This window comes from Falco rusticolus, chromosome Z (genome assembly GCF_015220075.1).
Source record: "Falco rusticolus isolate bFalRus1 chromosome Z, bFalRus1.pri, whole genome shotgun sequence".
Classification (NCBI taxonomy): Eukaryota; Metazoa; Chordata; class Aves; order Falconiformes; family Falconidae; genus Falco; species Falco rusticolus.
Window position 1 is genome coordinate 29,563,922 of NC_051210.1, and position 14,566 is coordinate 29,578,487.

At 37.9% G+C, this 14,566-nt stretch overlaps 1 protein-coding gene across 4 annotated transcripts in view; it reads left to right on the plus strand.

Moving 5' to 3' along the window:
- RNF38 (ring finger protein 38) overlaps positions 1 to 14,566 on the plus strand; it is a 112,077-nt gene that overhangs the window by 92,774 nt on the left and 4,737 nt on the right. For 3 of the 4 annotated variants that reach the window (XM_037372936.1, XM_037372938.1, XM_037372939.1), the window contains 6 exons: positions 1,020 to 1,190; positions 3,007 to 3,168; positions 6,214 to 6,320; positions 7,905 to 7,989; positions 9,470 to 9,591; positions 10,481 to 10,580. In XM_037372936.1, coding sequence (XP_037228833.1) covers positions 1,020 to 1,190; positions 3,007 to 3,168; positions 6,214 to 6,320; positions 7,905 to 7,989; positions 9,470 to 9,591; positions 10,481 to 10,580 — 747 coding nt within the window. The remainder of the gene's footprint in view (positions 1 to 1,019; positions 1,191 to 3,006; positions 3,169 to 6,213; positions 6,321 to 7,904; positions 7,990 to 9,469; positions 9,592 to 10,480; positions 10,581 to 14,566) is intronic. The other variant, XM_037372937.1, reaches the window with a different exon arrangement.

Consider the following 14,566-nt stretch of genomic DNA (forward strand, 5'->3'; position numbering starts at 1 on the left):
ACAGTTTCGGTCATGCTCACAGTCAGCTATCCCAAATTGAGGTGATAGTTCTACCTCCACTACTGTAATCTGCTCTTAAACTAGATGTCTCTACCATTTTATGCCATTATAGTCCGTATGCACAATGTATGTTGTGTGACACGACTAAAAAGAAGAAAAAGTGAAAGATCAGAACTGGGTCCTCTTTCTTTGTAAAATGTGATTTGATAACAAGTATCTTATTAATTGGTCTTTTAATTTCAGAATTGTAACAGAAATGCTTGAAATTCTGATGCTGGATTAAAGATCAAGAAAAAGAGAATGCAGGTTTTCTTCCTGTTTCACATCTAGAGTTGGAAGTAAGACTGAACACTTCCACAGAGCACATTCCTGCCTCCCCTGCAGTGCCTTCATCACTTCAGTGTTTAAACTTCAGTGCCCCATGTTGCTTTTGTGTGAGGCATTTCAAAGAGGAGAGAAAAGGAGCTACTTCCCACAGCAGCTGTCACTTAGGGAGCTTTCATCAGAACATGGGGCTCCCCTCAAAGTGCAGAACTGAGCAGAGCTTGTGAATGATTCTTAGCATATGAGGCAGCAGAGGTCTGAAGGCACAGTCTGACAGCTTGGAGTCCCTCAGCTCCATCTACAGCTTAAAATGGTTGTAAGACCATTGCTTTGACATCTTGTTTTGAATGTAATATGTGGGAAAACCAAAATTAACTAGGATAAATGTATCTGCTCATCACTTCAGAATCTGTCTAATCTGGAATACTGAAAACCCAAAGTCCCACTGACCTCATGAGAACTGAGAGCTACTTTGAACCTAGCAGATGTCACACTGGTATTTTTAGAGCCTGTTATAGTAATCACTTGTTTCTTGTCTTTGAGTGAGTTACTATTTATGTGTGTTTTGGAGGGTTTTCCAAGGAGGCAAGAGAACTGCTTTGTTTTAATGGTATCTTTCCACAATAAGTGTAGAATGTTTTATAGGGAATGTTCGTGCTAGAGACAAAAATAATCTTGTTTTCATTTTATTTCAGATGCTTCAGGCGTGCTCAGTCCAACATCTACCTGTACCATATGCAGCATTTCCACCTCTCATTTCTAGTGACCCATTCCTTTTGCATCCGCCTCATATCTCTCCACACCACCCTCCTCACTTGCCTCCTCCAGGACAGTTTGTTCCTTTCCAAGCACAGCAGTCGCGGTCGGTAAGTAATGCTTCTTACCCCCCTCTCCATAGAATTGGTGGGGCTGGATGGGCAAATAGCGCTGATGCCTGATTGAGGAAACAGAAGGATGTTGTTTAAAGTAATAGGTTTTTGCACTTAAATTTCTTTAGGAAGTCTGTAACCACTTAGCATGAAGATGAAAAAGTAATTTTTAAGTTCACCATGTTTCTCTTCAGATTTCATCAGCTGTTGTCTGTGCGGTTTCTCCATAGGCCTTTACTTCTGTCAGAAAGATGTATATTTGCTTCACCAACTATTCCTTAAGGTATTTCTTTCACAGGAAGCGGAAGAGAATCCAGAGGGGGTTGTGCAGTGCAGTAGTGATCTCAGAGGAAGGCTTAGCAGAGAGAGAAGGAAGCACAGAGCGTTACTTCCCTTACATGTTCCTTTCTGTTATTTCTCAGTTAATTTTTAAATGACCCATGCATTTCCCAGTACATAATGACCTTAGGTCATCCAGATATATTCAGGAGCCTACAGTCTCCCTTTCTTCAGCCCACCCCCCCAGCGAAAGTTACTGATGCCTTCTGCTTAAGCAGACTTGGCTTAGTGATAGGGACTATGCAAGCATGGGAAAACGTGACCCTGTTTTGGATTCGAGGGGAAATCAGTATTTCAGTTCTGGTCTACAGCTCTTACTGTAGGGTTATCTGCACACTCATGTCCATTTGTTTGCAATTTCACTAATGCAGAAACAGGGAACGGCTTCATTTTTGCCTAACAAATACTGAGACTTCCCCATGCAGTGTCTCAGCTGTCGATAGGGTTGTAGTCAGTTTGTTACGGTGATGGAAGAACAGCTGGGAAAATACAGTTTTCAGGCATAATCTTTATAAGACTTCCCTTTTAGAAAACATACGTGCTTGGGTTGCTTACCTAGGTTGTTGACTAGGCTTGCCTGTCAGCTTTCAGCTCTGGCAAAAATCTTGTATCTTGGTGGTTTAAGAATACCTTGTGTTTAAAGTTTGCTCTGCATAACAGGGAAACAATACTCCTTTCATTCCACAAGGTGCCTTCCTTAGCTGAATTTACGTGAAATGGTAGAATTCAGTGTCAGGAGCAGAAGGGTGTATTAATGAAACAGTGACAATTACTGGTTATTTTTTGAGCACTTTTGGGCCTGACTGAGGTGCTGCAGTTGACTAGATTACAATACACAACTGGAATCTCATGCTTCTGAAGCCTCTGGACTGTGTATTCTTGGTAGGACTGCTTGCGTGACCCTCCTAGGAAGCATCTGCTTGATTACTGAGTATCATTTGCAGTGTAATCCACTGGAGTTGCCATGTTTCCTCTCCACTTTTCAGATTTTGTGGCACAATTTCAGTTCTTGTCTATGGTTGTTTATTTTTTTCTCTCGCATAGTTATACAGTGAGAGCAGCCTGGCAAGAAGGAAGCAAATATTTGTCCTGAAAAATGCAAGACACAGGAAATTACAGCCACTCCTATATTTGCTAGATCGCATAAATTCCTGGTCTATAAGCATGGCTAGCTGGAAAAGGTGAATTTATATCATGTGTAGTGTTGTCTTTGCTTTTTGGTAGTGTTAATGACACAGGAATTGTTCACAGAGTTACTATGTGAAACTGAATACAATTATACCTGTAATATTTTAAATTTCTTTTTTACCCTATAAAATTGACCACAGCAGCTCAGAATATACAACTGGGATTGCAGTTATTTATTGGGAAGAAATTACATCTCTATTATTGCAGCAAAGCCTCTCTTTCTCTCTTTTTTTTCCCCTTTCTTTCTTTTTTCCTTTTTTTTTTTTTTTCTTTTTTTTAATCGTAGCCACTTCAAAGGATAGAAAATGAAGTAGAACTGCTTGGAGAACATCTTCCTGTAGGAAGTTTTACATACCCTCCCTCAGCCCATCCACCAACATTGCCTCCCTCAGCTCCTCTCCAATTCTTAACCCACGATACTTTACACCAGGAGGTGTCATTTGGTGTAGTAAGTATTGTTTTCTGTGCTATATTCTCATTCATGCTTTAACATGCATTAACATTCTTGATCTTTATTCTGTAGTACATTTTATTTAAAAGTGGCACTTTTTACAGTTGTTTTCCGTTATTTGCTATAGCTTCATACTGTGGTATTTTCTTTAAGCTTGTTTTCATCAAGTTAAGGGTAGCTTAATGATACCAGCAAATGAATTCAGGTAACATTACCTGCAGTGTCATAACAGGTACTTAGAAAGCATTCCACGTTGCCACACAGCCCAGGGCTTCTACTGCAGAAACTAATTAGTACAGTTTTTAAAAGCTGCTCTCACTTTTAGCTGATTTTCATTGTATGTTGAGTTTCCATGAGTCAGGAAAGCTAGAATGTTTCAGAAATAGTTCTTCTTCAGAGTGTTTGCCATTTGCAGGCAAGCAGTTGTATAGAAAGCTTCCGTAATTTAGACTGCACCATGTTACAAAGACAGCCAAGATTGCTTTAAGCCAGCTTTCTGGGGATCTACAGGCAGTTCAACTGTAGCAGCATGAAAGAACCTGGTGCAGGATAAAGTCTGTGCTGAATTTTGTGCTTCGGTGGTGTGTCCAGTGTCTGTGCTACTTCTAGGATCTCCATGGTGCACTTCAGTCTGCAATTATATTACTCCTGAGATGGTTTTGTTGTTGTTTTGTGTGGGTTGTTTGTTGTTTTCTTTTTTTAATAAAAACCACCTCTCCTGCCTATGTAATGCTTAAAGAAATAACTAGAAGTCAAGTATAGGCTCTGCATTTTTTTAATGTTTGACCTGTGCATCAAGTTGACAGAAGGTTTTAGAGGCATATTGTTACTTCAGATTTTACATGAGAATATAATTTTAGGCCCTGTGGCTACAGAGTGTATGGATAACTTTTTAATTAATCTCCTTGAAATCACACAGCCTAGTTAAATGCTTGCTGCGGTTTTTATAAAGGTTTAAATAAGTCTCTACGATTAAAACAAAAAATAATCAGCGCTTTGTTAAGCTAAAGGTGTACAGATTTTTAGTGAAGTTTTCAGTCAGTCTAAGTCACTCTGGAGACAAAGACACTTAAATTTCCATAAACCGCTCGTATTTTGTTCAGTATGCTTGTTAGATTAATTACAGTCTAATCACAGAAATTTTGGTTGGAGTGAGGCTTTCTTGATTTCCAAGTTCGGTCTTTAAAGAATAAAATGCCATTTTTTGCAGATGATACAGCATTTTTTATCTGATGCTTCAGTTCTGGGTTGTGTATTGCTGAGAAGTAGAATAGAGATGTATTACAATTAATCATATGGTCTTCTATAAAGCAATCCTAAATCCTTATAAAATTTTATTTATATTAGAATTATGATGGAATGGCTGATTCTCTTTTATTCAGTGAACGCAACAGTTTCTAATTATATTTTTGGTCTGCAGAATTCACAAGGCAGTAAAATTAATATTTGCTACGTCTAGTTTGAGATCTTACTTTCAAGAAAAAGATCCTGGATCTTTTTATATTTGTTTTTATATTCATATGTAGATTTTATGTAAGGCCATGGCTATCTATTAATAATGTTTCCATTACAAAGTTAGGGAGTTTTAGGTTAGTCATTGGTGGTGTTGGGCTTTTGCGGGTTTTTTTTTTAAGTCCAAACATAGAAGAAGAAAAACATGTTAGTAAAGACATGGAGTGTTCTTTGTTTCAAAAACAATTCTCAAGGCCTTCAAATATGAATTCAATAGTAATATGTGAATTTCAGTTTTAAAACTTAATTAAAAATAATATTTGAATATTTCTGGAAAAACATAGTTTGCATTTAGGTGATAATTTTTTTACATATATATCCCCATTTTAGTAGGTAATGCAAGGAAATTTTGAGCAATTATAATGAAAACTTAAATATACCAGTGAAGAGCTTAGCATACAAATTAAAAAAGTGTGACAAAAAAGCCCTGATTTACCCATGGAAAGAATACATTGAAGCTTTAGGCTTGACTGTCTCTCTAGGCACTGTCCAGCTGTGAAATTGTATTGATTAAACTCTTTGTGTACACTTGAAAGGCTTCAATCCTTCTTTAACATAAATGTAAATATACATCACTGCTTACAGGGTTTGGTTTTTTTCTAAATTTTTTTTAAAAAAGTCTACAAGACTTTTTTTTTTTTTTTTTTTAAAGGCTTCTTTACTCAGCCACTTGTGCACAAACCTGCATAATAGCTCCTGGCTTAAAGCCTGGGCTTTTGTATTCACAAGAGAGTCAACAGTTCAAGTCCTGTTTCCCAAACCAGCCTGCATGTAGACTAAGCACACAAGAGCTTGCGAGGATTTCTGTTGTGTGTTACCACATTTTCACGTGGAATGGTATGATTGTGTGTTATTGGTGGGAGTTGTTTCAAATTGAGGCTGAAGTCCTTTTGGATTTGAGCAGAGGCTGGATTTTTTTTTTAATGTTTTATTGAAAGTGGATTTCAATATTCAGATTTAATTTTATTTTATTCTTAAGAAAAAAAATGTTGAATCACAGACTGGATGAGGTTGGAAGGGAGGTCATCTGGTCCAACCCCCCTGCTCAAGCAGGGCCACCTAAAGCCGGTTGCCCAGGACCATGTCCAGTCAGCTTTTGAGATCTCCAAGGATGGAGACTCTGCCACTTCTCTGGGCAACCTGTGTCAGTGCTCAGTCACCCTTACAGAGTAAAGAAGTGTTTCCTGATGTTCAGACGGAGCCTCCTGTGTTTCAGTTTGTGCCCATTGCCTCTGGTCTTGTCACTGGGCACCACTGAAAAGAGCCTGGCTCCGTCTTCTTTGCACCCTCCCTTCGGGTATTTATATACACTGATAACATCCCCCCTGAGCCTTCTCTTCTCCAGACTGAACAGTCCCAGCTTGCTCAGCCTTTCCTCATACGTGAGATGCTTCCAGTCCCATCTTAGTGGCCCTTCGTTGGACTCTCTCCAGTATGTCCATGTCTGTCTTGGTGCTGAGGACCCCAGAACTGGACACAAGTTCCAGTTCCACAAGTTCCAGTTGAAGCTTATTTTCTTCTTTCTTGCAGCCTTACCCACCTTTTATGCCTCGAAGACTCACAGGGCGCAGCAGATACCGATCACAGCAGCCAATACCACCACACCCTTACCATCCCAGCCTATTACCTTATGTGCTGTAAGTTCAAAGTACATTTGCTTCCATCTAGGCTATTGAAGTCACATGACTTTCAACAAGAGTCTTGGCACTTTTAATGGTTGGACTCTACCACAGAACAGACATAGTTCAGCTCTCCCAGAGAGGAGGAAAACTTCCATTTCTGTGTAAATTTTTCAGCCTATTTTGAATAACAGACACCCCTGAGCAAGGAAAAATGTAAGTGAACAATTTTGTCCAATGTAGTTTTGTAGGTGTTTTGAGGCACAGTAGCCTCTTGTTTCTGAACTCTTTGTAAAATCTTCAACAAATTTTAAAACTTGGTTCTTTGATACTCTTACAGAGGCATGGTTACACTGTAGGATAAAGTCCTAGGAGTCTTCACTTACGGAATAAATTCATTTGGTTTTGTTCTTAATTATGAAGCACAAAGGTGGGAGCTCTCTGTGATGTGTTACTCATGATGTGTTACTCTTTATTGGCTGAACTGCTAATCTGTTACAGCTGTTGAATTTCTGTTCTGCCTCTGATTAGCTGTTTCTGGAAAAGGTGTGGGACAAGTAATGTTCAGGAATTATCTGTAGTGTGCTATGGTAGACTCTCTGTAGGGGTGTTTGGGTATATGACATGAGATTTATTACTCTTCTATGATCTGTTTTGGAAATACATACAAAATGATTGGAAAACAGAAATTATTTTCTGGGGGCGAATGTGACATTGACAAGGAGACACTGACACCAGTTCTGTAGTTTCTCTCTGTGCAATTTCAGACGTGGCATGGAAGTGGCACCAGATATCTGATCCATTGAAGTTGTTCAACTTTGCATCTTACAGTCAGAATAATGTCATAGCTTCTTGCCTGTCCATTGAGGACACAATGTGGCACAGTAATTCCTGATGACCTCAGTAGAATTTTAGTACATATTAGTACTCTCAATTTGTGATTTCAATGTGCATAAAGTTTGGACTCATAGTACTATCTTGTGGGGGGGGTTAAAAACACTTGTTGAATATAGAAACAGAAAAACATCTCTCTTCTCTCTCTGTCTGAGGAGATTCTGCTTTAACCAGCATCACAGTATGTGAGAAAGTGAGTTTGTGCTTGCCTTCAGTATGGAAGTTGGTCCAGTGGCATATCCTGTTTTATCTTCATTATGTGTTTTAGGCTTAGCAAAAGTTTCAAGACTTTTGTATTTGAGAGCTAAAAGAACTTAGGGTTCCTTTTCTTTGTTGATATTTTATCCCCTTAAAGAAGTAAAACATATTTAAAACCAGAATGTCAATTCATTGTCAATTTTAGCTCTCCATAATCTATGGTAATCAAGAGATTCGTTTTTGTAATAGTGCTGAGCCTGGTTGGAAGTATCATTTGAGACATGCGTGCAAAAGGCAGCACTGCCAATATAAAAAAGTGGCAAAAGTAGCTTTTTCCTTTGACTCTTTCACTTCAAATGTCTATTCTTGACTCCAGACTTAACATTTTTACCAGTTCTGACAACTTGTTGATTTGAGAGGGGTCAGTAAGGTAACTTTACCTCTGCCAGATGTTTCTGTGCTTTCCTTCAGCAAGATGCTGAACCTTATCATTGTTTGCTCTCGTGGTAGATCAATGCTCCCAGTGCCACCTGCAGTTGGACCAGCTTTCAGCTTTGAGTTGGATGTGGAAGATGGAGAGGTAGAAAACTATGAGGTTGGTGTGTGAACTACAACTACCTTTAAAGAACAGATGTTAGCTCAAGCAAAAGATAAAATTTTATTATATTTTGCTTTTAATCCTGCTTTTGGCTCTCAAATAAATGTAATGACTGTGAAGACAGAATCCAGAAACAATTCTTGTAGATTTTTTTTGCAACGCTGGATATTAGAAGTGCTTAGCTTTATTGTCTGTTGCTTTTTCCTAGAATCCTAGGCTAGTAATCACTAGATTGTTCTGCTTTTATATTCTACATGTTAACTCTTCTCCTTTTGAATTTAATTGATTTTAAATATCAAACAAATTAAGCGCTTTCAAAAGAACAGAGTAAGTTACTGGTTATATGTGCATAACTTTGCAGGATAGTGTTAATTTCGTAGGAATAATTAGTCTAAATGTATTGTTTATAAAACTGCCTTACTGCCTTTTCTTCTTGGCCCTCTGGAGGGTACAGTAATTCACATCTATAGATGTAGAACCCTCTTAAATATCCTTGATAATTACGGGGCAGTTCTAGCTGTTGTGTCTTTACTGGTTCTGAGACTAATGGATTCCATTTGATTTCTCTTCAGACAGTCATCATCAACGTTTACTTTTGCACTTCTGCCTGTGCTCTGCTTAAGAGCTCTGTATAGTTGCACATTTTCAGTTTAACAGTGAGAACTTCTGTAATGATTTCTGTGCTAGTTCAGAAGAAGCATCGTCTTATTTCTGAGAATTTGAACCCTAGCTTTGACAATACTAGAAATCTCTTGTAATCGGTACCATTTGCAGCTATGCCTTGATTCTCTATGACATTTATAGTGATACTCCCTTGTGAAGGAGTGTAAGTTACATATGTGACAGTGTAAATTAGTTACATATGTGACAGTGTAAGTTATTTACATGAGAGGCTTTTAGTTGCAATGCTTGGCTTACAGAAAATTAACATAAAAATTAGCAAAAAAAAAAGTGCTTACAGTTTGATGGTATGTATTTGTTTTCCAGACTGAGGATAAAATCTCCGTATTTCAAGTCAGCTAGCCCAAGACGTGGAGTGGGAATCGGAACCTGTCCCATTAAATTCTTGGTTTCTCTCACAAGACCAGACTCACATATTGTTAGAAAGCAAATCTGTTGACGATTTTTTGTGGTTACCAGCACTATTAATTTCATAGCAGGGTGAAAGGATTCTTCAGAAACAAAATACTTACCAAGCTGTGCATGCAGCCACAGGACTGATTGGAAGTTGGGTCCTGGAGGTTTTGAAATCACAAAGAGAACATTTTGCATAATTAGAAGGATGGCTGAACTCTGAAAGACTTTCCATGGGGCTTGTGTTGAAAGGGGTTTAACTAAGGTTCTAAACATTTCTTAATTGAAGGGTGTTTTGTGCTTCCAGCTGGGGTGGTGAGGTGTAATGGAAGCCCCACCTCTAACGGAACCAGGGCCTCTTTGAGCAGTGAATTTCTAAATGTCCAGTTTCCATGTTTTGCAGGCACTGCTGAATTTGGCAGAACGTCTGGGAGAAGCCAAACCACGAGGACTGACAAAGGCGGACATTGAACAGCTTCCATCCTACAGGTTCAATCCAAACAACCACCAGTCAGAACAGACATTGTAAGTACATTGGTCTCTTTTCAAAGGCCCATAATTTAGGTGACTGTATTTTCATTTCTTTTAACTTGCAGCCTTAGCTAGGCCAGAAGGGCTTTAAACAATTTAATTTTCTTTTTTTTTTCCTTGGGTTTCTTTCCAGATCAAATACTATTTATCCTTACTTTAAAACCTGTTTAGTGTCACGTCATTTAGCTTTCTTTCAGTTTAGTTTCTCAGCGTTTAAAAAGCCAAAATGGAAGAAGGGTGTTCTAGGATTTGTTCAGCATACTAGGCGTTGAAGTGGCATTGTGAACTTGTAATTTAGCTTGTGTTAAAATTTAGCAAGTGTTGAAGTTTCAGGTGCTCCTAGTAGAGCTTGGTCAGTGGTTTAAGAGTGCACATTATTTTAAAAACCCCTTAACTTCCTGTGTTTGAAAGTTCTGCACAACCAAGTGGAAGGGGCGGTATAGATAGGAAGGTGCTTAAAGTGACTTAAGTACCAAATGCTGTCTAATGTTTGAACTTCAGTGTAAGGATTTTTCTCTGATATTCCAGTTTCAGTGACCTTCAGTGAGTGACTTACTAGTAGGGAGTGAAATTCATAGTTTCTTACCTCCACCATTTTTGATTTTGATTAAATGTCTTCTGTTGGTTGGGTCTGTGAACTCCTGTGAACAGAAGCCCTTGCTGATTTGCGATTTGAAAGTACACCAAAAAAAAAAAAACCTGACACAAAAGGTCTTCTCAGTTTGTCACAGTACACACCTTCAACCACAGATAAAAATAACTGTAGCTACCCAAGGAGTAAAAGAGCTACCATGTTACAGTTGTATCTGTAAGGTTTTGTATGGAATGTGTATTTGTTGTTCTTACATAGCAGATACATTTGAATTTTGTTGTCTTTTTTTAGGTGTGTGGTGTGCATGTGTGATTTTGAGACCAGGCAGCTACTTAGAGTCTTACCTTGTAACCATGAGTTCCATGCCAAGTGTGTTGATAAATGGCTGAAGGTAAAAATTAAATTAAAAATAATCCTGTCTCATAGGGAATTCTTTATGTAGTTTGGTGGGAGGGGGTGGGGGTATTTTGCTGTTCCACTTCATTTTATCTTGTTTCATGTTTCTAATATTTAGGCTAGAAATGCCAATGGAGTGGAAGTACTGCCTACTTACAGTATTTTTCTAATAGCTGATGAAAGATGTTTCTTTGTAGTCTTTGGCAGAAGGAAAAATTAATACAGAGAGAACTCTTTTCATTGACAGATATTACTGTGTTTTCCATTTGCACAAAACAATGACTGTGCATTCAATTAATATGTGAAATTGAAGGAGACTTGGAAACAGAAAAGTAACATAATAATATAGGAAGTATGAATTAAGAGTTTCTGTGGTGATGGTGGTTTTAACTGTTTTACATATTCTGCATAGCAAGAATGAGTACTAATACCTTCCTCCCTACCTTGCTATTAACGTTAGGTTCCATGGCAAATAAAATACGTTATGTGTATACATACATGCCTATGCAGAGAGAGAGAGATATTTTAGTATATAGAAACAGAAAATATTAGTTTCACAAAATTATGATATACCCTTCCAAGAGAATTTGAGCAGAAAAGAAAGGATCTAGAATCAGGGCAGCCCAGTAAGAGGACAGAGAAAATAGCAGTAGAGAAGGTATGAAGAGCAGGAAATAGAAATAAGTAGATGATGATACATAGGTATCTCTACAAGCTGCATTAGCCAGGTCTACTGCCAACAAGGTATTGATCCCCATCCTGTCTCAGCTTTGTTCAGCTTTCATTTAATCTCTATGTAGACTGTTGTGTGGAACACTGGAAGCTGCAGTTATCCTGTGTTAATACAGGGTATAGTCCCTAGAGAATTACAGATGGTGTCTGTTGTTTCCAAGAAATAAATCGAAACCCCTTGCCTTTATGGCTTCATAAAAGCAAGAAAATTAAGATCTTGGGCATACACTGAAATATTCAGGGCAGAGAATCAAAAAATCAAGTTTAAATTGGTATCATTATTTTTGATAACAAGGTATCAAGAATAATGAGAATAAAAACTGAGATATGAAATTGCTCTTGGGCTACAGTACCCACGGTAGTCTAAGGCTTCCACAGAATCTAAGGCCAGTGTAAACGTTTCCACAACAGTGCTCATAACTTTCAGTAGAACTGGTGTCCTTCAGTACCTAAATCCATATACACACTGAGAAACAGCAAGGGGAATGTAAACATCTAGTTTTGTTGTTATCACATTAAAAAGCCACTTACACACACACCCCACACCCACACCCCACCCCACACACACCGCCACACACCCCATAGTATTATCAATATATTTATGCTAGATGTATGCTGTAGATTATATATATTCAAGTGGTATTCTCCAGTGTGTCCCCCTACTCCTCTCGAGGAATGTACACTCTGGATTTGTCAAATCTTTTTGTTGCATGAAACTTGGTAAGTCATTTGTGGTGTGGACAGGGTACCCAGGGATGGTATTCACTCCATTTTATCAAAAAAGATCTAAGACACATGTGACATTGGCCTGTGAGATGGTGGATGCTATAGGTCTATGTAGGTTAAACTGATTATATAGATTTTACAAACGACAGCTCCTTCCAGGCCATTAATGCAAAAAAACCCATTCTGATTAATAAAGTCCCTGATCTACGGATTGCCTGAAGTTAGAGGAATATACCAGGGGAAGTATCATGCATGCTTGTCCTGTTCTCACATTCTTTCTTACCTAATATTTGTTTCAAGAGTCAGACAAGTATGTTGAGTTAAGCTGTTTTGGGACTTGGTATGCAGTTTAACAGTTAGATTTAGTCAACTGGTAATGAATGGCAATCACATTCAGGACAGCAAAGGGAAAAAAAACATGTTTAGTTGAGTCTTTATTTTCATAGTTGTACATATACTGTAGTAGTGTTGAAACTGCTTTTTTCTGGTGTTTCTGTCCCAGCTTAGAAGCTGTGTATTTTCTAACCTCTCCAAGTGTGTTATTTCCTAAAGGTTGTCTTACCACAGATAAACTCTGTGAGCACAAGAGTGTCAGCTGGGTGGGGGAATGAGGTGAAAGGTACACAGTGTAAACCTAAGGGGGGTGCAGTTATAGCCACCTAGAACTGCTTGTATTGACATCATGTATTCCAGAGCTGGATGCAAAATGTTAGACAAGGTTAAAGCATCATGGTATAGGATTGCTAAGGCAATATATTTACACCATGTGGGTTTAGTTACACTGGTATGAAAATGGGTGTATGGAAATAAAGATTATTTTTCTTTGCAAACTATAGCAAATTACCTGTAAGACCAGCCTATTTTAGTTACAGCCTCTGTCTAAACTCAGAGTTAAGCAGCAAACATCTAGATGTGAGGATAACCGGAATATATTTTTAAGCTATAATTTTTTTGCTTCTTTATGTATTTGACAACTTGTTTTATATGTTGATAGTGTAGACATGTCCACATCCACGTAATTTACACCATCCAGCCAACAACATGTTGATAAATTCTGCAAGGGGAGGTAAAAATTGTAGCTTTCAGTACTTGTAACTTTTTTCCACAAGGTAAAAAAAAAAAACCCAAAAAAAATACCAGGTTTTCCCCATGTTTTACTGATTTAATGTTGCCTCTTTGAGGAAAGTATTTGCTCTCTAGAATTTCTAGAACTAGTTACAGAATTAGGGAGTCAGGTTGGTTCTTTTAAGTTTCACCATGTGTTAGTGGAAGGTTAGTGATCTAATCTGATTATTCAAAAAGAAATAAAAATCCTTATTTCACTGCTTGTTGGTGACGATGGAGCAAAAGAAAGGTATATAAGAAAGTTTTGTGGCTTTTCTATGCATGAGAGGTTTGAGCTGCCCAGCTGGTATAACGCTATGGATAGTACCACCTTTTCAGGTAGTGTGAGCAACTGAGAGGAAATGTTATTTTACAGTGCATTAGGTTCCTCACTTTAATGTATAATTCCATGGTTAAGCATGGTTAAAGACTTGTTGAGAGATATAATACAGTGGACAAAGCAAAATTTAAAAAAAGAGAGGTTATCTTTCTGCTTTTTGTAGTATTGTTAACTCATTTCACAGTATTTGATTACTTCTTAATATCCTCAATCCCTTAGTCAAATATGAATCCATGAGAATCCTGCTCTTTTGTAAAGTAAGAGTTACCTGTCATTCCAAAAGACAGCTTGAAGACCCAGCGGTCTTCACCCTTAGGGTTTAGAACCAGTAACAAGGACAACTTGCCTTTATATTTAACGTTCTGACAGGAAATGCTGTATTATGCATGAGAAAAGACTAACTATAGTTTAACTTGGTTCTGATGGACTAACACCGTAGTAGCGCAATGTTTTTTAGAGGATTCTAGAAGCCCTTCAGGACCGTTGTTCTAAATGCAGTTCAGTTCAGATATAAATGTCTATCCAATATTAAAAAAAGAATAATCAGTTAATTGGGTAGATTGCTGTCCTTACAGTACAGACGTTAAGTTTGCCTGAAAGATTGGCTGGTTAGAAGGTCAGTATTATGTCCACCTTAGTCCTTTTTTCACACTGAAGAATCACATTAAATGCCAAGAAGGGGGAATTAATTTTATGAAAGGCACAAGAATACAACTAAATTTGAAACAGATGTACATGTAGGATCTTGAAAAGTTACCTAAAAAGCACTGCGGCAGTGTGCATGAATACTGAGTTTATCCTGGCATAGTGGATTTATTTCTGCAATTCCTATCAGGAAATTACTCCCACTGAATCATCTGTTTCATGCTACAAATGGTAGATGCCTCGTTATTTATCTGAGTGAATATCTTTTGATTCATTAATCCATTGAACTTTAAAGAACATGCCTTTTTATTTTAAAATTCATATTAGCTGAACTATATCTAGAATAATGCAAATGCAGTGTAGTGACCAAGTAATGACACTGTCCTCAAGTAATTTCAAAACTGCTAGTGAGAGAGCAAGAAATAATTTTTCTT